The 24,421-nt window shown below is 41.0% G+C and overlaps 1 protein-coding gene across 5 annotated transcripts in view; it reads left to right on the top strand.

Annotated features, from left to right (window-relative positions):
• LOC311141859 (pre-B-cell leukemia transcription factor 3) overlaps positions 1–18,617 on the top strand; it is a gene marked incomplete at both ends in the record, with an annotated part of 87,522 nt that extends 68,905 nt beyond the window's left edge. Inside the window, 5 exons of one of the 5 annotated variants that reach the window (XM_084177353.1) lie at positions 636–771; positions 10,273–10,438; positions 11,585–11,697; positions 13,190–13,279; positions 18,525–18,617. In XM_084177353.1, coding sequence (XP_084033479.1) covers positions 636–771; positions 10,273–10,438; positions 11,585–11,697; positions 13,190–13,279; positions 18,525–18,617 — 598 coding nt within the window. Of the gene's footprint in view, positions 1–635; positions 808–2,002; positions 2,033–10,272; positions 10,439–11,050; positions 11,129–11,584; positions 11,698–13,189; positions 13,280–18,524 lie in introns of those variants that run through there. The other 4 variants (XM_084177352.1, XM_084177354.1, XM_084177355.1 and 1 more) reach the window with 4 other exon arrangements.
• Positions 18,618–24,421: the final 5,804 nt, after the last annotated feature.

The following is a 24,421-nucleotide window of genomic DNA, read 5'->3' as shown; positions in this document are numbered from 1 at the left end:
GTTCCCAATGGAGTTCCCTGTTGTGGAGTGGAGCTCTGAGGAGAGTGGGAGGAAGCAGAAACCAAGCAGATGCACATTTGCTGCCCATTGCTTGTGTGAAGTGTAGTAAACAAGGTAAAATAAGCAGCAAATGCTCAATAACATGATAAGTAGTGCCCTGGGGGGGTAAAGGGGACCCAGATCTAGTTAGAGTTGGTTTGTTCCCACTGGAGTTCCCTGGGGCCGTGGCATTTCAGGAACAATGCTCAGCTGGGCATGTCTTGATTTCTATAATGTACCGAGATGCAACTGGGCAGCTGGGCCTAGCGCTCCATCACCAAGCCTGCCCATCCGCTGTGCTAAACACTACACATTACACGCTTGGCCTGGAGATCAGAGACCAACAGACCAAATTAAGCAATGTATGTGTTTGTGTGTGTGTTGTGTGTGTTTGTGGGTTAAGCGGTTGGCGGATGGCTTGGTGTGTGTTGATGGTGCTGAAAGGAGGACACAATATTCCGCTCCCCCATTCCTTATTATTTTCACCATTTATGTGTGAGATTGATTGTGCTATTTGTCCGATCCAAATGGATGAGTTAATGCTGGTTTCGTTAATGAGCTTGCTTGGCCTTTCTCTCATTTTGTTCACTATTAAGGCGGAAAAGGAGAAACTTCAGCAAGCAGGCGACGGAAATCTTGAACGAGTATTTCTACTCGCACCTCAGCAACCCATATCCCAGTGAAGAAGCCAAAGAGGAGTTGGCCAAAAAGTGCAGCATTACAGTATCCCAGGTGGGTGCAGCTTCCTTATCTCAGACGCAGTGGCTGGTGGGTATTCAGGGGAGAAAAGGCAGTAGACGAGGCCCCTGGCTGCAACTCAAGACCAGCCTGGAAGGACGGCTAGGCCAAACTATCAGAGCACAATGTCCTTATCTTACCTTGACATTGAGCCTAATGACACCTTAGCTATGGCAGGTTCAGCCTATCACAGCAGTGGCCACGGGGAGGGGAGGTCAGTTTCCTAATATTGACCTCAATCAGAGGCCTACAGTGGGTAAGCCCTCCATAGATGTCCACTCTGGGCCTGTTAGCCTCCATAGATGTCCACTCTGGGCCTGTTAGTCCTCCATAGATGTCCACTCTGGGCCTGTTAGTCCTCCATAGATGTCCACTCTGGGCCTGTTAGTCCTCCATAGATGTCCAATCTGGGCCTGTTAGTCCTCCATAGATGTCCACTCTGGACCAGTTAGTCCTCCATAGATGTCCACTCTGGGCCTGTTAGTCCTCCATAGATGTCCACTCTGGGCCTGTTAGTCCTCCATAGATGTCCACTCTGGGCCTGTTAGTCCTCCATAGATGTCCACTCTGGGCCTGTTAGTCCTCCATAGATGTCCACTCTGGACCAGTTAGTCCGCCATAGATGTCCAATCTGGACCTGTTAGTCCTCCATAGATGTCCACTCCGGGCCAGTTAGTCCTCCATAGATGTCCACTCTGGGTCCCCTGCCATTTTCTTTGTCATTCTCTCTGTCTGCTTGATCAGTCCAGGTGGCTGGATGTCTACCAGTATAGTTTATCCAGTTAATCCATGTGATGTTTAAGGTACATGTGAAGTCACAGTGCTCAGGCTTAGGCTTGTACATGGCGACGACACTGCTTTACCCACTAAACATTCTGTTTTTACAAACAATTTATGTGACTTTCCCACTTTACCTTTAGCCTAATAGTTGGGTTAACCTGAAGGCAATATCATTTCTCACACCCAACCCCCACACCCAAACCAATTTAGCATTCTTATCATCCTGCACTCTGTTCTGCTACTATTGTTAAAAGTTGGATCATTTTGATTTTTGTATTCTAATTCAGATGTTAATCCATGGTTGTTCCAATTTGAGAATTACCTATACAATAAAAACTGATTTGCAATGTTCTCTCTTGTCTGTGGGGAGGGGGTGTGGAGGGGTATATTGAGTGTAGTCATGCAGAGTCAGATACTGTAAAAGCCCATTCTTTTTTGCCTTCAGGGGGTGGGAAGCACCATCACAGTATCACAGGTATGTCATGACTTCTCCTGATCCACTGTTGTTGTTTTCATTCTTTTGTATCTTTTCTTGGTTTCTGTATGTGCACCTTCACAGTCTACCACTGCACACAGATCCCCTCCCTCACACAAATGGACTGATATCCTGGCATTCAAAATCAATCTGATGCTATTTTAATGTAGGCGTACCATGCTTACAGCTTTACTGTAAGTTTGGCACCAAGCAAGTTCCACTGTGATACATAGAACCTGTGTTATTTTGCTGTTGAATCTCACTCGATATTGGGTGAGCAAATCATACGCTAAGACTAGGTATCATACAACATTTTCATAGTATTTTCAGCTCACTTTTGATCATTATTTGTGATTGTTAAATACAATTTAAAGACAACAACCATACCACCACATTATATGTTGGTTTTGATGTCTCGTCATATCATTTTACTTTTTTGTTATTTCTATAACACAAATAATTTGTTTTCTACATAGTATGCATTTTTTGTTAGTTATAGATCGTCTGCTAGTTATGCCCTTCTTGGTTTTAGAACATGCAGTGTATGTCTAACGTTCTGCTTTCTGCCAGTGTGGTTCATGTTAGTTGAAGGAGCGGGAATTGACCCTCACAAGTGGAACAATTCTCTGTTCTGAGTGCTTCACTAAACAGGGCACTGTAGGAGTTCCCAGGAGGACAAATCAGTCCAGAAATAAGAGGCCTTTTAAGAATTCACTTGAACTCATCTCAAGCCCCATTAGCAGGGTTCTCCTTGACAAGCCTTGTCCACTGCAGACACTCCTATTGACTACTTTTTAGTGCTTTGGCTCAGTCTTAGTGAGTTAGACTATGTCAAGTCCTCTCTGAGTTTGTTGTCTTACCCAAGCAAAGGAGAGCCTGGTGAAGTCAGAAGAGTTACTCCAGAGAATGAGCAGTAATGGCATGTTTGGGTATTTCCAGATACTCTCAAACTCAATGGTGAGCTTTGTTCATTGAGGAAGGCATTATGTACAGTATTACAGTACCTTTGTGTACTTCATTATATAACTTACTTTCATATACACTACAGTGACTGTAGGACAACTATGTGAATCAATAAGCATTAGATATCAGTCTGATGGTTATCACAGATGTCTAGGTGGAATGTACTGCTTTGATTTATGGATTGACTAAGTAGGTTTAGGTGGACATTATACAATGCCAATATTGTTCTCTGACTAGAGGGAACTGAGTGTGTGTTTCATTGCATGAACATATACTGAACAAAAATGTAAACGCAACATGTAAAGTGTTGGTCCCATGTTTCATGAGCTGTAATAATAGATCCCAGAAATGTTCCATACGAACAAAAAGCTTATTGCTCTAAAATGTTGTGCACAAATGTGTTTACATCCCTGTTAGGGAACATTTCTCCTTTGTCAAGATAATCCATCCACCTGACAGGTGTGGCATATCAAGAAGCTGATTAAACAGCATGATAATTACACAGGTGCATCTTGTGCTGGGGACAATAAAAGGACACTCTAAAATGTGCAGTCTTGTCACACAATACAATGCCACAGATTTCTCAAGTTTTGAGGGAGCTTGCAATTGGCATGCTGACTGCAGGAATGTCTATCAGAGCTGTTGCCAGAGAATTGAATGTTCATTTCTCTACCATAAGCCGCCTCCAACGTAGTTTTAGAGAATTTGACAGTACGTCCAACTGGCCTCACAACTGCAGACCACGTGTATGTTGTCATGTGGGCGAACGGTTTGCTGATGTCAACGTTGTGAACAGATTGCCACATGGTGGCAGTGGGGTTATGGTATGGGCAGGCATAAGATACGGACAACGAACCCAATTGCATTTTATCGATGGCAATTTGAATGCACAAAAAACTGTGATGAGATCCTGAGGCCCATTGTGAGGCCCATTTTATTTATTTTTATCTGTGACCAACAGATATATATATTTATTCCCAGTCGTGAATTCATAGATTAGGGCCTAATGAATTTATTTCAATTGACTGATTTCCTCATATGAACTATAACTTAGTAAAATCAATGAAATTGTTGCATGTTCCGTTTATATTTTTGTTCAGTATAATTTGAGCCAGTTTGCTACAGCAGGAAAATAATCCTGCAGCAACAGGAAATGTGAATTATAATTCATGGACATTTTTTTGTAGGGGTTGATAAATCTTTTACATTTACATTTTAGTCATTTAGCAGACGCTCTTATCCAGAGCGACTTACAGTTAGTGAGTGCATACATTTTTTTTGTTTGTTTTTTTCATACTGGCCCCCCGTGGGAATCGAATCCACAACCCTGGCGTTGCAAACGCCATGCTCTACCAACTGAACTACATCCCTGCCGGCCATTCCCTCCCCTACCCTGGACAACGCTGGGCCAATTGTGCGCCGCCCCATGGGTCTCCCGGTCACGGCCGGCTACGACAGAGCCTGGATTCGAACCAGGATCTCTAGTGGCACAGCTAGCACTGCGATGCAGTGCCTTAGACCACTGCGCCACTTTTCTTAGGGCAAATCAAGTCTGACATTTTAAAGTGATATTACAAACTTTAGAAGCATTTTTAAACCTTGAATACACTACAAGTTTGCGCCAAAAGAGTGTTAAAGTTAAGATCCTACATTTGTAATTGTGTTGTTCAAGATGTTACCTCACTTCAATTCAGGATGCAGTCTTACAGTATTATTTCACTCTGTCAGTTTGCATGTGTGACACTGGCCTCCTAAATGAAGGCGTGGGATTGGACGGCAGTGGTTTGTGTCAGTGTTTATGGATATGTCAGGGGCCATAATTGTTATAATCTCCAGACAGTGCTGCTGAGAGGGGGCACTCTGCTACCAGGGCACAGACAGGGACAGGCAGCCCTCTAGACGGACAAAAGAGAGAGAGCTCAGAACACAGGGCCGACTCAGCACCACAATCTGTGGTTACCCATTTCAGAGCCCACGCTCTTCACACTTATCAATATTTCAAGTCATTATATATTTAGGCGAGGCATGCCTTGGGTTAAGGTGTTAAGTATTCATGTTCTCTGTTCTATTATTGATAATGTTAGCAGCATGCCGGCTACTGAAACCACCTTTGTCTGTATAATTAAGACCCATGTTTGAGGATTCATTAAAGAGTCTCCCCAAGAAGACCTTATAAATCCAGTTGTATTGAGATCTTGGAAAGATCATCTATTCCCTTTCAATGACAAGAGCAGTGTATTGACCCGGAGTAGAAATGTTAGTGAATTATTAACTACTGTTACATGTCCTCTCTAGTGGGTCACTGAGAACAAACCCGGTGTCGTGTTCTTGCAAGCAGTCTGCATGGCCATTATACAATTGCTCCCTTTGATGCAGCTGCTGAGGTCAGGTAATTCAGTCTTTCAACTTGGCTCCCACTACACAGGGAAGTCAATTTAATGCACAGTCTGCCACAAGATAAAAGGGAATTAGTTCTGTGGATTGGGTTGTGGTCCCTACCTTACGGTGCCAGCATTTACACAATGTTTAGCTCAACTGTGAATCACCAAAGCCAGAGTTGAGTGGGCAGAAGAAAAATGTGTGTAGACCAGGGGAAGTGGCCCCTTAATACCCAGGATAGAGGATGCTAACACAGCTGAGGCTGTGCAATCTAACACAGTACAGTGGTTAAATACAGTCATAACAACTGGTCCTGTATAATATAATAATACTGTCCAGGTCATCACAAACTGATATATTCATTAGAATTTCCCCATCGTATGATTCTCAAAAGCAATTCTGTTTTTGAATTGATTGTAATACTTTTCTATGTCAAGCATTCATGTAACACAATGTTGAATACCGGTTAGTTTTTTAAAATATTTTTATTTATTATTTTAATTTAAACTATTTTATACTTTTATCATTTTTTAGCAGACGCTCTTATCCAGAGCAACTTACAGTTAGTGCATCCATTTTTTATTATTTTTTATATATATATATTTTTTTCATACTGGCCCCCCATGGGAATCAAACCCACAACCCTGGCGTTGCAAACGCCATGCTCTACAAACATCCCTGCCGGCCATTCCCTCCCCTACCCTGGGCCAATTGTGCGCCGCCACATGGGTCTCCCGGTCGCGGCCGGCTACGACAGAGCCTGGATTCTAACCAGGATCTCTAGTGGCACAGCTAGCACTGCGATGCAGTGCCTTAGACCACTGCGCCACTCGGGAGTTCACTATTTCTATCAATAATCAGAAGCAAATATGTCTGAGAACTACTGTTTCCAGTAGAACTATAACCCCAGTAGAACTATAGCCCCAGTAGAACTATAGCCCCAGTAGAACTATAGCCCCAGTAGAACTATAGCCCCAGTAGAACAATAACCCCAGTAGAACTATAGCCCCAGTAGAACAATAACCCCAGTAGAACTATAGCCCCAGTAGAACAATAACCCCAGTAGAACTATAACCCCAGTAGAACTATAGCCCCAGTAGAACTATAGCCCCAGTAGAACTATAGCCCCAGTAGAACAATAACCCCAGTAGAACTATAACCCCAGTAGAACTATAGCCCCAGTAGAACTATAGCCCCTGTAGAACTATAGCCCCAGTAGAACTATAACCCCAGTAGAACTATAGCCCCAGTAGAACTATAACCCCAGTAGAACTATAACCCCAGTAGAACTATAACCTCAGTAGAACTATAGCCCCAGTAGAACTATAGCATAACCAAAACCAGTGATAGTCACCATGATGATTACCATTATAACCATTTTCAAAGGCCTCTCATATATTGCTAATCCAAGCTTAGTGTCATTATCATTGTGTTTATTATGCACTATAATGCCATGTAGATGGGATGCATAAACATGTCTGGCTGTGGTGCGGCTAGGTAGTTTTCATTATGTTGTGGCCCTTGTGTTAAAATAGCACTGCTGATAAGTGACTTCTTTATGATGCGCTGTGAGGCCCATAGATGCCATTGAAGCAGACAGGTACGGCCTCGGTCCTCCATGTGATTTCATAAAGAATCGATTAAAGGTACCTACAGCTATTACCCAGCAGCACACACACACTCACACAGATAGACAGGCAGCTCAGCTCAGCCGTTACTATTAGATGAAACAGGCCAGAGGCTTTAGAGAGCTGTCTGGAGGCTTCTTTTTACCTATGCTTTGTTTTCTCTCTCTTAAATGTTAGCCCAAGTACTGTAACGCAGAATCATTACTGGTATTAAATGCATTATAGTTCTACATTTTCTGAAATATAACAATGCCATTGCATTTGTCTTAAAGTGATTTCTCGAAGCATGGTAATGTGTTTTTATTTCCTGTAAAATATATACAGGAATATATATACACTACATATACACTACCAGTCAAAAGTTTGGACACACCTACTCATTCAAGGTATTTATTTATTTGTACTATTCTTTACATGAAAAAATAAAATAAAATAATTAACTGTAAGTCGCTCTATATAAGAGCGTCTGCTAAAAGACGTACATGTAAATGTAAAACATCAAAACTATGAAATAACACATATGGAATCATGTAGTAAACAAAAAAGTGTTAAACAAATCAAAATATATTTTATATTTGAGATTCTTCAAATAGCCACCATTTGCCTTGATGACAGCTTTGCACACTCTTGGCATTCTCTCAACCAGCTTCACCTGGAATGCTTTTCCAACAGTCTTGAAGGAGTTCCCACATATGCTGAGCACTTGTTGGCTGCTTTTCCTTCACTCTGTTGTCCGAATCATCCCAAACCATCTCAATTGGGTTGAGGTCGGGGGATTGTGGAGGCCAGGTTATCTGATCCAGCACTCCATAGCCCTTACACAGCCTGGACGTGTGTTGGGTCATTGTCCTTTTGAAAACAAATGATAGTCCCTCTAAGCCCAAATCAGACGGGATGGCGTATCGCTGCAGAATGCTGTGGTAGCCATGCTGGTTAAGTGTGCCTTGAAATCACTGACAGTGTCACCAGCAAAGCACCCCCACCTCCATGCTTTACGGTGGGAAATACACATGCTGAGATCATCCGTTCACCCACACTCTGAAGCATTTATTTGGGCTGCAATTTCTGAGGCTGGTAACTCTAATGAACTTATCCTCTGCAGCAGAGGTAACTCTGGGTCACCATTCCTGTGATGGTCTTCATTAGAGCCAGTTTCATCATAGCGCTTGATGGTTCTTGAACTTTTCCGTATTGACTGACCTTCATGTCTTAAAGTAATTGTGGACTGTCGTTTCTCTTTGCTTATTTGAGCTGTTCTTGCCGTAATATGGACTTGGTCTTTTACCAAATAGGGCTATCTTCTGTATACCCCCCTACCTTGTCACAACAATGCTCAAACGCATTAAGAAGGAAAGAAATTCCACAAATTAACTTTTAAGAAGGCACACCTGTTAATTGAAATGCATTCCAGGTGACTACCTCATGAAGCTGGTTGAGAGAATGCCAAGAGTGTGCAAAGCTGTCATCAAGGCAAAGGGTGGTTATTTGAAGAATCTCTCTCTCTATAAAATATATTTTGATTTGTTTAACACTTTTTTGGTTACTACATGATTCCATATGAGTTATTTCATAATTTTGATGTCTTCACTATGATTCTACAATGTAGAAAATAGTAAAAATAAAGAAAAACCCTGGAATGAGTAGGTGTGTCCAAACTTTTGACTGGTACTGTATATATATATATATTAATATCCCAATAATGATACCACTCAGAGAGAGGTTTTTATGTTCTGCAGTGCTGTTGGTGATCTGGCTCAAAGGGTGAGACTGCCTGCATTCTCTCTGCCCTTAACATCCACTGTAAGCAGGTTAAGTAAAAAGGATGATGGCTATGGCTTTCATTGCTTCCAATTAAACCTTGCTTGTTAGTTTAACCTCTAGGTAAACACATAAAACAATTGATGTCAAGGAAACCCTGCCAACAGTGGCTTCGCCTGAATGGACATTTATTTTAATTGCCTAGATATTAAAGATTTAGAAGAACAGAGACATGCAGGATAAAAACGATCTGATGTCATGCAAATCTAGTCGGTTTGCGCATGCTGCAGCATTGGCGGGTTGCTAGAGATATTAAAATGTAAGCGCAGGGGTGGAAATTAAATAAAGCTTCATTAGGGGCAGCTGCTCTTTGGCTGGTCCGGCAGCAGGCTGCAGGAGCTGAAGGGAGCCAGAGCACGGCGACAGGCCTCTCTAATTTATAGGCCTATTAAAACACAACCCTAATCTCATTATTATTCCACTATTATTGCTTCACACACTGGAAATTATATTTATTTTCTTTCTTTCTTTCTTTCTTTCTTTCTTTCTTTCTTTCTTTCTTTCTTTCTTTCTTTCTTTCTTTCTTTCTTTCTTTCTTTCTTTCTTTCTTTCTTTCTTTCTTTCTTTCTTTCTTTCTTTCTTTCTTTCTTTCTTTCTTTCTTTCTTTCTTTCTTTCTTTCTTTCTTTCTTTCTTTCTTTCTTTCTTTGTACCAGGAGGTTGGAAGGATTTATTTATATCACTCTAATACTGTAGTATTAGTCATAGTGATATAATAGAAATATAGACATTTAGAAATATAGAAGCTGTACTTTCTACAGTTTTTAATGTTAGCATTTACTATTATTGTTAAAGTGGTAGCTAAGCTGTGATGATACAGTTTCAATTGAAAGAGATACAGCAAACATTTTGCCCTGAGATTGTATTTCATATGGACGCAAAGGTTCCTCATAAACGTTGTGTTATAGGCCTCACTGTTACTCGTTGACCTCACCATAGCACCACAATGCCTGCGTCCTGTGTTATGCAGCCTGGCTGACTGAATGTGCAGTGGCCAGACATGGGTTTGATGATCTGCACTGGTGACGAAGTAATCATCTTCATTAATATTCATCTGTGTATCTGTTAAGCAAGTTCAACCACCAATGCAGTAGCAAACAAGTCTACACATAAAATGGCAGAACTTATTTCCTTAACAATAGGCCTGGCAATGTAATACAATCAGGATCACTTTTTTTCAGTGTGTGTTGTGGGAGAGGAGCAGCCCCTGGTGTGTTGGTTTTGTCAAGAGACAAACAGAGAGCATGTCATGCTCCTTTCTATGATAACGCACAAGTGATTCCTGATTATTGCTTAATTAGCCTGCATACCCAGTGGATATTACTGCAGGGGCTGGGAATTGAGTACTTGATGGACCCAAACGTGACATCTTGAAACAATCACACTGCTCAGTGCACAGTGCCTTGGCTGCTTGACATCTGACACCTCGGCTCTCCCTCTGCTTTCTCCCCCAGGTATCCAACTGGTTCGGCAACAAGAGAATCCGGTACAAGAAGAACATAGGCAAGTTCCAGGAAGAAGCTAACCTGTACGCTGCTAAGACTGCAGTAACAGCAGCGCATGCAGTGGCCGCCGCAGTGCAGAACAGCCAGACCAACTCCCCTACCACACCCAACTCCGGTAGGCACCCCTGTGCAGGCCCTAACTCTGCCATCCACCCCCAGCCCTCAGCCCCCAGCCCCCCCCCCCCCCCCCCCATGCTAAACCCCCACTCACGCAGCATTCACGCAGGCAGGAGTGACAGGCACTGCTCCCAGCCTGGGGATCACAGAGTCTCCTGTCTTTAAGCAGTCGATGCCAAATAAGACAAGCAAACTCATGCATAAAGAGTGAGTTCTTGGTTTGTGAACCGAGAACAGATGTATTTCTGGCAAAAAGACAATTCAAAATGATGTCACTGAGGTTTTGTTTTCCCTTGACTTTTCCTCAAACCCCCCTCTAATTTGTCAAACTGTAGCTCCACTGAATGGTAGTGCATTTTATTCTAAGAGAGATTGAAAATAATAGCTGGGAGCAGTTACAGTAGACTGTATATGTTACACCAATGTGAAATAACAACAACAATGCACACAATTGTTAATGAATAGGACTTACAAATGACAATAGAAAGACATCCAACACAATGTATAGTCCAGGAGAATGACTGTGATTTTGGACTTGGCTGACGTGACAAGGGGATGTGATCTGGTAAGCGATAGCTATTTGAAGTGGTCCCCTTTTTCTTGCACCCAGGATTCCAGATGAAAGATGAAGAATTTCAGCTGGACTCTGCAGAGAGCAAAAACACTCTTTTAACCAACATGTTTACTGGTACTGCTCTTTTCGTAAGCTTCTTATTGTCCTTGTCATTGGCATATGATATTCCCCACTAACAGTAGATAGGGAGTATGGGATGTGGAACAAATTGGGAGCTTAAAGTGATCAGACACATATTGGATCTCTGTTTGTGTCATGTGATTTTTATTCAGTTTGTTTTGCCTCTTTTTCTGTGGACAATCTGAATACCCTCCTCAGAGTTATGACATGACCATAATCCTCTCCTCTATCATGTGTTTCCTTGCTTCCCTTCATTTATTTTGTAGTTGCTTGCTTTCTGGGAATCTAGTAACTGAGTGTAGTAGTGGGTGTTGTGTATGTAGGTACAGTAGAGTGTGTTTGCGTTTGTGTCTCTCTGTGCTCTTGTGTGTGTGTGTGTTTAGTTAGTGTGTACTCTTTCCTCGTAGCCCTCTATATAGTTATTCAGCTACTTACATCTTCCCTTTCCAGGTTCTTCAGGTTCTTTTAACCTCCCAAACTCTGGGGACATGTTCTTGAGCATGCAGTCTCTGAATGGGGATTCTTACCAAGGGGCACAAGTTGGAGCCAATGTGCAGTCACAGGTAGGAGCCACAAACAGGGACAGGTCTTGTGTGCAAATGCACAGAGCCGTCCCAGTTTTGCCTGTGTGCTGAGCCATCCACAGTGCAGTCTTGAAGTACAGTAACTAAGACATGCTTCCCACATTGGGTCAGCTCAGATTCCCACAGTGTCACGGTCTCTACTGTAAAAGTGACACTGTGGGCTCCATGTTCTATTTTGAGAACACTGAAAGTGTTTGCTGACTGTAATTCGCTTTGAATGGAATATTCTGGCCTACCTAAAAATATCCCACCCCATTGCAATCAATAAGTATTTATCCAGAAAATGTATTTATTTAATCTCTGTAACAGACTTGATTGAAGTTTCCGATTTTGTGAATGCATTTGGCTTTGACTTGAGCTCTTGGGTTGGTGTTGGGTTTTATGGTATTGTATTCTCCCTACAGTCCTGTCTTGTATCCTTTCCTGTCTTTGTCTCATTTTGGTTGTGTTGCATTTTGTTGTTGTTGTCATCCGTTATGTTATTTCTTCAGGTTCAGAGACAGACATAGAGAAACATTGCCAGAAGATACTGACCCAACCGTTACACTTGTTTACACTGAACTGCACTGGGGTCAGAACGCAATCATGGTTACATTAAGACACCATGGAGCCGGCGTGAGATATGGGTCGGAAAACATACTTCAATGCAGGGATGGGATATGCCACTGTACTAAAAATGTTACCTTCATCCACACTGCTCCATCGAGAAGTTTGGAATACTACCAGTTTTCCCGGAAACCTGCCCTCATGCTAGCTAGCATTAGCCACATCAGCCATTATGGAATGGCACGTCACGTTGAACAACAAAGGAGCTGATTGGCTGACACTGCCATTCCAAAATGGCTGTCGTGGCTACTGCTAGCCAACATTGAGGATGAAAATGGCAGTTTTCCTTGAGTGGTGTGGATGAAGGTACAATTTGGAGTACAGTGGCATATCCAATCCCTGCATTGAGGTACGTTTTCCTACCAGTATCTCGCGCCGGCTCCATGCTGTCTTAATGTAACCATGATTGCTTTCCGACCCCAATGCAGCTCAGTGTAAACAAGCGTAACGGTATGGTCAGTATCTTCTGGCTAAGAGAAACATATCCATAAACATGTCAGATGGCCCAATTAGAACTAGAGACTAATGGTTTTGGACATAGCTGCAGAAAGTAGGGGTGCTGAGGGTGCTGCAGCACCCCCTGAAAAAAATAAAATTGTGAAGTAGGCCTTTATTGCTTGAACCCCCCCCCCATCGATAGCACCCCCAACCCATCTTCCCGCGGCCATGGTTTCGGAAAAGGCACACACCAATCATAACACCATGGAGAGATTAGTCTGGTTAACGTGTTGTCTGTGTCTCATAGTCCCTTTCCACATGGAGTACGTTTTGTATGTTTTGAAACATGGCATTGAGCATGTGTGTTAATGTAAACCCCCATGCCACAGTGAGTTGACAGCCATGCCCACCCTCTCTCTCCCATCAGGTGGATACCCTGCGCCATGTTATCAGTCAGACGGCAGGATACAGTGAAGCTCTAGGGGGGAACACTATGTACAGTCCACACGGCTTGAATGTAAGTGTCTCTGCTTCCTCTTTCTGTAGGTACCATTCTGGAGACAGTGGTTATACCCTGAGCAGACCTTGTCCAAACTGGATCCATTCTACTGTAAACATTAGTCACAGTATGGTAGTAGTAAGCTTGGATACAGTACACCTCGCCTTGCTGCCCACTGTGTGATAGAAGTGATAGCTTAGGCAAATTAATTGCACTCATTTATTAAATTTCTTGACCCGTTATACATTTCCTTTTCTCAGAACAAAGTTTCGAATATAACTAAAAAAGGTTTTATGGAAATGTAGGCTGTCAGGGACATAGTGAGAATAGATGGCTAATCTGAGCTCAGTGAGCCAGGGAAGTGAGAAACTCCATTCAGCACTGCCATAGCAAATGATTGAGCTTCTTAAAGGATGAAACGAACATGTGACATAGGAGATTAGAGATTGTAGAAATGTTGGCACATTTTCAATGCAGGAGGATAAAAGCATAGTTTAATAAAGCACACATAGATAGATCATAGTGCAGGTGGAATAAAAATACATTTGATTTAAAATTCACCCGTTTTTGCTTTAATAAACATCTTGTAATACCTTATGTGACTGAAACCAAAATGAAATGAGTAGGCTTTATTTGTGTTTCTATGTTTAATTTAGCTGTTTTGAAATGCTTCAGAGACTTTGCCATATCCTTATCATCATGATAAAATATGAACGTGAGATCGCCTGCAGCCTTTTCCAGACGTGAATTCCATCTTCCTTGATGAGGCCTGATACAGTGCTTTTTTGTAATACAGTGCATAATCAGAAGCCATCAGAGTAAAGATTAATTTATTTGATGAGAGAGAGCAAGAAAGAGAGAGGCAGAGGGAGAGAGAGGAATGACTACTGACATATTTCCCTTAGCAATATCAGAGAGAAAATATTACTACTTGTTGTCTTCATGTTGCCATGGTTGGGACAGTAGTGATGTGAAGGCTCAGTTATATTCAGCTTCCCAAAATGGCAGCTATTGTTATTGAGAGGCATTTGAATATAATGAGCTTATATGTAAATTCTGAAAGGATCATATAAAAGTTATACATTTTGAACCTTTGTCAACCATTTAGATTATAATTGTTTTCTTCATACTTGACAATCACTCCAGTCCCAGTTCATTGTATAAAAGTTGGATACATATTTGGAAGTATATTAAATGAGCACACAGTTTTTTTGTGGTGTTTTCAATGTAAGCAAGCACTCTCTTGCTAAAAGATAACACAGGCCGTCATTAGTGTTCTCAGACAGTGCTTGGTGTCATTTTGGTTTTGTTGAGCACCCTTTAGCCTGCAGGCCTTTTTAGCAGAAGTGTCAACCTCTAGCAGGCTCAACTGAAGTGTTTCACACTCTCTCACAAGGTTTCTCACTTTCCTTCACTGTTTAAGCCAGAGCTCACTTAATCACCACACGAGCATACGCTCTGAAATACAACATTACTGGCAAGTCAACACATCCAATAAGGGCACCTGCGAAAAGAGGAAAAACTTCCAGGCAACAGAAAAACATGCATTGGATAATTCATTTAAAGAGATGGAGAGGCCTTCTCATCCAGCAATACTCTTATTTCAATGCAGTACCGTCATTGTGACAAAGCAGACCAGATTAATATTTATTGACCTATTCCAGGTGATCTAAATCATCAAAATACTAATTCCACCAATGAGCCACATGTGCTAGAGCTCCCAGTGTACAGTAATGCAGATGAATTGTTTTGATAATGAAGTGCATCATAGATAAATTAGCATACGCTAACCTTTTGTTTTGTTGATGGTGACGGAGGTGATACAGCAAAGGCTAGTCCCTGCCGCGAGCCAAGCCAAGTCAGGCTGGCTCAGACTGGCTCTCTTGGAAATGCCCTGCCTTGTCACTTCCACTTAGCGTTCCCCACCTCACCCAGCCCCAGCCTTCCCTCTTCCTGACTGACAGAAGAATATGTAGTGACAAGCTGCTGAAATCTGATTGGACTGATTTCAGAGTTCGCTCCCATTGGCTGAGACATACGGCCAATTTGTTTCTAGGAGTCTCATTGCTGATGCTAGTATAACGCAGAGAATGGCCATTGGCTTGGCGGTTATACTATATCAAAGGAGACTAGGGATGGGAGAGATATCAAATTAATTAAATGAATTCTAATGTATCTTTTTGCGCGATATTCCAAATACCTGTATCGGAATAATACTTTTTTTGTATTCTTTTCTTTTATGAGCGTTTATGTCCGCTTGTTCTCATGTTGTATTTTTGGTCTCGTGTCTTTCGCTCCTCTGTGCTGTGTGCACTTTCCCATTTACACCAGAGATGTGTATTTAATGACGAGATGCTCATGTATCCTCCCTAACAATGGGAGTCGTTGTGCCAAAGGCGGGAAGGCAGGTGACAAGCTTAGGTCCAAAATAAGCCCATAGAAACTCATTGGCCTTATTTTCGACAGATTTTAGTGAGAGTGAAACCTCTCGCTTCGCCTCTTCCTCTCTGTTTACACACAAACACCAAGCACCTCCCCCTCCCACTCACAACAACAAAGATGAGAGATCACTTCTTCCTCTCTGACAAGCGGTTTCAACTCGCCATTTGCATTTGAGGTTTGGTCCAACAAAATCATTCATACGGTCACCGAAACACATTGAGACCTTATTTTACTGTAATAGCGGAGAAGTTAACCTCTCTAATGATACCCTTTTTATGTCTCAACTCCTCAAATTGCACGCAGAGCAGACACTACTAAAATGGGAGTATCAATTAACATGATTGTGGAAAATTAATGCTCAGTTTGTCCCGCTAGCAGCAGTTACAGTTGAAGTCGGAAGTTTACATACACTTAGGTCAACCTAAGGCTAATTGACATCATTTTAGTCAATTGGAGGTGTACCTGTGGATGTATTTCAGTGCCTCTTTGCTTGACATCATGGGAAAATCAAAATAAATCAGCCAAGACCTCAGAAAAAAATTGTAGACCTCCACAACTCTGGTTCATCCTTGGGAGCAATTTCCAAACGCCTGACGGTACCACGTTCATCTGTACAACCAATAGTACGCAAGTATAAACACCATGGGACCACACAGCCGTCATATCGCTCAGGAAGGACACACGTTCTGTCTCCTAGAGATGAACGTACTTTGGTGCGAAAAGTGCAAATCAATCCCAGAACAACACTGAAGGACCTTGTGAAGATGCTGGAGGAAACAGGTCAAAAGTATCTATATCCACAGTAAAACGAGTCCTATGTCGACATAACCTGAAAGGCCGCTCAGCAAGGAAGAAGCCACTGCTCCAAAACCGCCATAAAAAAGCCAGACTAAGGTTTGCAACTGCACATGGGGACAAAGATCGTACTTTTTGGAGAAATGTCCTCTGGTTTGATGAAACAAAAATAGAACTGTTTGGCCATAATGACCATCGTTATGTTTGGAGGAAAAAGGGGAAAGCTTGCAAGCCGAAGAACACCATCCCAACCGTGAAGCACGGGGTGGCAGCATCATGCTGTGGGGGTGCTTTGCTGCAGGAGGGACTGGTGCACTTCACAAAATAGATGACATCAGTCAGGAAGTTAAAGCTTGGTCGCAAATGGGTCTTCCAAATGGACAATGACCCCAAGCATACTTCCAAAGTTGTGGCAAAATGGCTTAAGGACAACAAAGTCAAGGTATTGGAGTGGCCATCACAAAGCCCTGACCTCAATCCTATAGAACATTTGTGGGCAGAACTGAAAAAGTGTGTGTGAGCAAGGAGGCCTACAAACCTGACTCAGTTACACCAGCTCTGTCAGGAGGAATGGGCCAAAATTTACCCAACTTATTGTGGGAAGCTTGTGGAAGGCTACCCGAAACGTTTGACCCAAGTTAAACAATTTAAAGGCAATGCTACCAAATACTAATTGAGTGTATGTAAACTTCTGACCCACTGGGAATGTGATGAAAGAAATCAAAGCTGAAATAAATAATTCTCTCTACTATTATTCTGACATTTCACATTCTTAAAATAAAGTGGTGATCCTAACTGACCTAAGACAGGGAATTTTTACGAGGATTAAATGTCAGGAATTGTGAAAAACTGAGTTTAAATGTATTTGGCTAAGTTGTATGTAAACTTCCGACTTCAGCTGTATACTAGCTGTCTGGTCTGTGTTTTATAAATGTGCAATAAGCATAAAACACAATTATATAAAGAATTGGGAACTCGTTCTCATTCTGAGAAATAATGTAGGCCAGTTGATTTCAACATCTGAACAAAGTGGACAGGCTAACATGCTCTTCAAACAGTTGGAGATGGACAGAAGGGTGTGTTCATAACAATTAAACTGTTCTGCCTCGTTAGCTAGTAAATAGATCCAATTTTGCTCAACTTTAAATGTAAAGATTTTCTGGCTACTCACTAGAACGTAGGCTTGTGCTTGAGTGATTGTTTACGAGACCTGTGTTCATTTTGTACAATGCCTGCTACAAGAAGTTATTTAAATCAAAATCAAATACAATTGTATTTGTCACATGCGCCGAATACAACTGGTGTAGACTTTACCGTGAAATGCTTGCTTACGAGCCCTTCCAAATGATGCAGAGTTTTAAAATAATAATAATAAATAATAAATAATGTGTAACACGAGAAAGTGCATTTTCATAAACAGACTTGAAAGCCAGATCAGTGATTGTTACGAAACCCCTCCCAGGTTAAACTATCTTGATAAAATAATTACATTATTAGTGACTCTTTTGGTTTTGGAAGGCTTATATTTAGCCTAGGTATAATTTCACAAGCCCTGAATTAATTAGATTATTACTGACTTTTTAAAATGCAGTGTATTGACCTTTCATTTTACAACAAAGCTTATTTAGAGAATTGCCCATATATATTGTGAATTGCCCATAAGTGTGAAAACAAATAGCTATGATTTTTAGGCCATATCGCCCAGCCCTAAAGGAGACACCTATTTGTATTAATTCATTAGTACATTAGCATATGTACACACACACATTCTGTGTACACAATGAGAATGACTATTTTACCTTATATTTTGGTGTATATCTGTATTCTACTAAATATATTTTATTGTGCAGAGTCATCTTATTCTCCCTCACATGAAAATGTCTTTGGGGGAATAAGAACTGGTCTTGATTACAAATAGAGGCTCCTTACAAAAGCATTAGGTTGTTAACATGGACTTCGTCGTTTGTAGTGATATTATATTACTAAGTATTTCATTGTGATCCCTTCTCTTCTGCTTCCTTCCTAGGCTAATGTGGGATGGCACGATACAACCACTCCATCTGCTGTAATCTCCCCAACAGAAGGACCTGGAAGTGTGCACTCTGATACCTCAAATTGATCTCTGTTATCGATGCATCTGATCCCCAAGCTGTAAAGCCTGAACTTTCACTGACTGACCAACCAGAGAGGATAAACAAAACTTTTTTTCAGAACTAATTGTCTTCTGCATCTACCAGAGTCCTCACCCCCCTCGCAATGACTTTCTACAATATGGACACCTGATGTTTTCTTGGTAGTTCAGTGAAATCGTCACTCAAACTTCATCAGTCTCATGATTATAATTCACCATTGCTTTAGTTATGTTTGTCATTTGAAGGGGTAAGCACGTACTGTACAAATCAAACAAGACCCAGATCTTTATTGTGTAACATTCATTTCAATTGACAATTGATTTAAGAAATAATGTTTCCCAAGCTGAAATTATTCCCAGTGCTGAGTGTATGACATTATGTGTTGTCATAGGTATTCTAAAACGTTTTGGTTTTGAAATGCAATATATATATATATATTTCCTATCTTTTTTCTTTTTTGATCAGTCAATTACCTTGACTCTTGGTCTCTTACCGTATATTGGCTAACAATGTAGCGGTTCTATCACTGAATGCCAGGAGTGATGTTTGTCTGTAATGTTGTACAGCAACTAAAAAAGGCTCCCGTTGTAAACTCACTGGCAGCTTGGGAGAGTTACTTTCAATATTAGTTATGCCTTACAACCACCAGTTTGAAATCCATTAGCAGTCATTGACAGTAGAAGTTCATTGACAATGGTAATGGGATAACTCTGTATTTTACAAACTTGGGACATATTTCACAGTTATCAACAAAAATAGCATAAAAAGACTAGAGTGATTGTCAAGCATAGAAAAGCATGAAAGTCATGTGATATTTAAATGTGTTTTTTTGACGATGGGTTGAAATAGTCATGGGTCTAACCGTAAATCCAACCAGTTATAGCACTTCCTTTTGGCACGTGACAAGATACCAGTCACACAAAATGTGTTGTATATAATATAGCTTAAGAGTATTTATACATCCCACCAATCAATACACAGATTTATTACCTCATTCAAACTCATAGAAACCAATAGATTTTCAACATTTCTATAGCTTAGAGTGCTCATTTACTACCTCTAAACAATATCACTACCATCGTTTTTGTCTTTTTATTTAACATTTTTATTTAGTTATTTTGATTACATCTTGTAATAAACTCTTTGTTTTTGTTCATGTAATCTAATGTATATTTTAATCTTTTAAGAAAATAAAGTTGCTTTGTTGCAACTATAAAAACACAAAAACAAGAAAATTGATGATGTTAACAATAATATTAATACTAAGAATAGTGAAAACATTCAATTTAAAAGAATAAGAGGGAGAGGTGCAAAATTGTTGGTTGGTGGATTTTGAGGGAGGGATGGGAGAACGTTGGTCATAAATTAACACCAAACAGTAAAACTGTTGTAAATACTGAAGAACATTTTAAATGTTTCTCATCTTGTTACTAATTCACGCAAAAAAACATTATAAAAACTGTAATGCATAGAGGTTTCAGTATTCAGAACTCTACATTTCAAGCTCTGTTTGACAGGGTTCAATCTTTCTTTGTCTTTTTTTGTATTGTATGTGATTCTGAAACAGATAAAGTCAAGACAAATTATTTGTGGCAGTGATTCTAATGTATTAAAAATGTCTAGTGTTTCTTTCTAACCAGACTACACCCTGGACTGAAAAGTCTTTCTTGTGGTAGTTATGTGTAATTTCAAACATGAATAAACTTTTTGCTTTCAAGACAGAAATTCCTGTTCTTATTATTAATTGGTACATTGTACATTTATACATTACTACTAACAATCTTTGAGTATAACAATCTCCCCCCCCCAATGGCACACATACACAATCCATGTCTCAATTGTCTCAAGGCTTATAAATCCTTCTTTATCCTGTCTCCTCCTCATCATCTACACTGATTGAAGTGGATTTAACAAGTGACATCAATAAGGGATCATAGCGTTCACCTGGATTCATCTGATCAGTCTATGTCATGGAAAGATCAGGTTTTCTTAATGTTTTGTGATTGACATGATTTCAGTTTCTTTGACTTTGACATTGTCATGATCAGAATGCATTACAGAAACGAATACAGTGAAAAGTAATAACATGGCTGTATATGGCTCATAAGACCCCTACAGTCACTGCATAAAGTATGACCAATCTAGGTACTTACAGTGAGGGAAAAAAAGTATTTGATCCCCTGCAGATTTTGTACGTTTGCCCACTGACAAAGACATGATCAGTCTATAATTTAAATGGTAGGTTTATTTCAACAGTGAGAGACGGAATAACAACAAAAAAATCCAGAAAAACGCATGTCAAAAATGTTATAAATTGATTTGCATTTAATTAGTACTTGGTGGCAAAACCCTTGTTGGCAATCACAGAGGTCAGACGTTTCTTGTAGTTGGCCACCAGGTTTGCACACATCTCAGGAGGGATTTTGTCCCACTCCTCATTGCAGATCTCCAAGTCATTAAGGTTTCGAGGCTGACGTTTGGCAACTCGAACCTTCAGCTCCCTCCACAGATGTTCTATGGGATTAAGGTCTGGAGACTGGCTAGGACACTCATTTTTTACATTTACGTTTTAGTCATTTAGCAGACGCTCTTATCCAGAGCGACTTACAGTTAGTGAGTGCATGCATTTTTCATACTGGCCCCCCGTGTGAAACGAACCCACAACCCTGGCGTTGCAAGCACCATGCTCTACCAACTGAGCTACAGGGGACCCCACTCCAGGACCTTAATGTGCTTCTTCTTGAGCCACTCCTTTGTTGCCTTGGCCGTGTGTTTTGGGTCATTGTCATGCTGGAATACCCATCCACAACCCATTTTCAATGCCCTGGCTGAGGGAAGGAGGTTCTCACCCAAGATTTGACAGTACATGGCCCCGTCCATCATCCCTTTGATGCAGTGAAGTTGTCCTGTCCCCTTAGCAGAAAAACACCCCCAAAGCATAATGTTTCCACCTCCATGTTTGACGGTGGGGATGGTGTTCTTGGGGTCATAGGCAGCATTCCTCCTCCTCCAAACACGGCAAGTTGAGTTGATGCCAAAGAGCTCCATTTTGGTCTCATCTGACCACAACACTTTCACCCAGTTCTCCTCTGAATCATTCAGATGTTCATTGGCAAACTTCAGACGGGCCTGTATATGTGCTTTCTTGAGCAGGGGGACCTTGCGGGCGCTGCAGGATTTCAGTCCTACATGGCGTATTGTGTTACCAATTGTTTTCTTGGTGACTATGGTCCTAGCTGCCTTGAGATCATTGACAAGATCCTCCCGTGTAGTTCTGGGCTGATTCCTCACCATTCTCATGATCATTGCAACTTCACAAGGTGAGATCTTGCATGGAGCCCTAAACTGAGGGAGATTGACAGTTATTTTGTGTTTCTTCCATTTGCGAATAATTGCACCAACTGGTGTCACCTTCTCACCAAGCTGCTTGGCAATGGTCTTGTAGCCCATTCCAGCCTTGTGTAGGTCTACAATCTTGTCCCTGACATCCTTGGAGAGCTCTTTGGTCTTGGCCATGGTGGAGAGTTTTGAATCTGATTGATTGATTGCTTCTGTGGACAGGTGTCTTTTATACAGGTAACAAGCTGAGATTAGGAGCACTCCCTTTAAGAGTGTGCTCCTATTCTCAGCTCGTTACCTTTATAAAAGACACCTGGGAGCCAGAAATCTTTCTGATTGAGAGGGGGTCAAATACTTATTACCCTCATTAAAATGCAAATCAATTTATAACATTTTTGACATGCGTTTTCCTGGATTTTTTTGTTGTTATTCTGTCTCTCACTGTTCAAATAAACCTACCATTAAAATTATAGGCTGATCATTTCTTTGTCAGTGGGCAAACTTACAAAATCAGCAGGGGATCAAATACTTTTTTCCCTCACTGTAATTATATTGTGGCACACTAAATAACTATCAACCAACCAATCATTTTCAAAGGAATCCATCTTTATAAAAATGATCTCACGAAGAATTACAATGCTGAAATACCACGCTAGAACATGGTAGGATTTCTGAGTGAATTCAGCCCTTCCCTTAAAGAAAGCATGGTTTATCCACAGGGCCAGGCCTCCGTCAAAGACTTTAACACTTCAGGGCCCATTTCAGGCATTTGCTTGCAAGATGCCATTACATGTGCTAGGCTGACATGTGACAAGATCATATTAATAGTGCTAATTGTTGCCTGAGCCCTCTGACAAATGCAACTAAATGAATTGCCTCAAGTAATTAGGCTGTTTGGAGATTTGTGATTAGCCCAAATCCTGGATTATCCTGAACAAACAACATGTTAAACCATTGGACAATGAAGTAAGCTTGAATGTCTGCATGGAAATGCATGTAGATGCAATGAGTTGCGTATTGAAGTGCCTGCCAATTATGAAGATTAGGGTGAAGATGAGTGAATAAATAGACACAATCACCTGTCTAATAGAAAATTAAAAAGTTGATGATCAGAGACATAATTTAGTGTGCAAAATCCAGTGACCCAATGTGGTTTTTCAACAGGAACTTGTCTCAAAAGACTGCTGCCCAATATCATACAGTACACCTCTCTTATTTCATAGGACTGTTTAAGTGGCTTTTGCTCTCATTTGAAACTGTGGCTGGAAAGTGAAGACTTAATTGAACCTGGTTCTGAGGTTACTGCTTAGCCAACATGCTTTCTGCAATTAACTGAAATGTCAGCCACTTCTAATTCCAGTTATTCTGTCTGTGTGTGGTAGGAAGGCTGGCTCAATGGGTCCTTGGTTACCAATTTAAAATGGAAATTGACACCCATTTATTCCTATTTTCGTAGCATACTCCTTGAAAATGAACCATGCATTCACTGTGACTGAAAAGGGAAGCATGCAGCTATGTAAGGGCTGTGTTTACAGTATGAACCCCTGAAGCAATGTGTTCAATCTTAGTGACACTAGCTAAGAGCTAGCCCAAGATGTGCTGTTAAGGAGTGTATGCTACTCCTTTAATGCCCAAGGACCTTACATGTCCCCTGTAGCTCAGTTGGTAGAGCATGGGGCTTGCAACGCCAGGGTTGTGGGTTCGTTCTGTAAGTCGCTCTGGATAAGAGCGTCTGCTAAATGATTGAAATGTTATGTTCAGAGGTAAGCTGGCTCTGGCAGCCAAAACAGCCAAATACTCAATTGTGATATGGTTCTAGAAACATAGCCCTTTACTTTAATTTCACATCAAAATAATTTTACGAATGGCAAATGTACACTTACTGTACACGGTTTTAACACAGTTGCAGCAAACAGTATTTCTCACTTACAACAGTTTTCTGGTCTACTTCTTCTCTTATACACAGGTGTTTGGAGACGCTAGATTGCTAATAGAACAGATGGTCACCTCTCTTTTCTGTAAACAGTAACATGGAAATATGAGGGAGCCCTCTTCGGTGAATGAGAGCTAGCTAAGAGCTAAGAGTATACATGTACACCAAGAAATCTGTTCACTATGAAATCTCAGTTTCAACAGTAATGGATGGATTAAAAACCACTAATTGAAAACAGACCTGCATTGTAATTCATATGGCATTATTTAATTTAGGATAGCACCTGACAAGCTACTGTAGCTATACCTACACTGTACATCAGGCAGTGTGAACCAAGCGTGAGAATAGATCATTTGTTACTGTTGTATTGATATTGTATAGCTCAATAGTAGTGTTACAAAACTCTGAATGAGTACTGCACATACCGTAGGAACCCTATGTGGTGTGTAACAGAAATAAGACCCATTTAAATAAACAAAACCCATTTAACTTTATTGTTCAAATACTATCCATTGGGCT

Source organism: Coregonus lavaretus (assembly GCF_964263955.1).
Source record: "Coregonus lavaretus genome assembly, chromosome: 14".
NCBI lineage: Eukaryota > Metazoa > Chordata > Actinopteri > Salmoniformes > Salmonidae > Coregonus > Coregonus lavaretus.
Note: the sequence above shows the minus strand (reverse complement) of the source record. Positions and strands in the feature narration are given on the sequence as shown.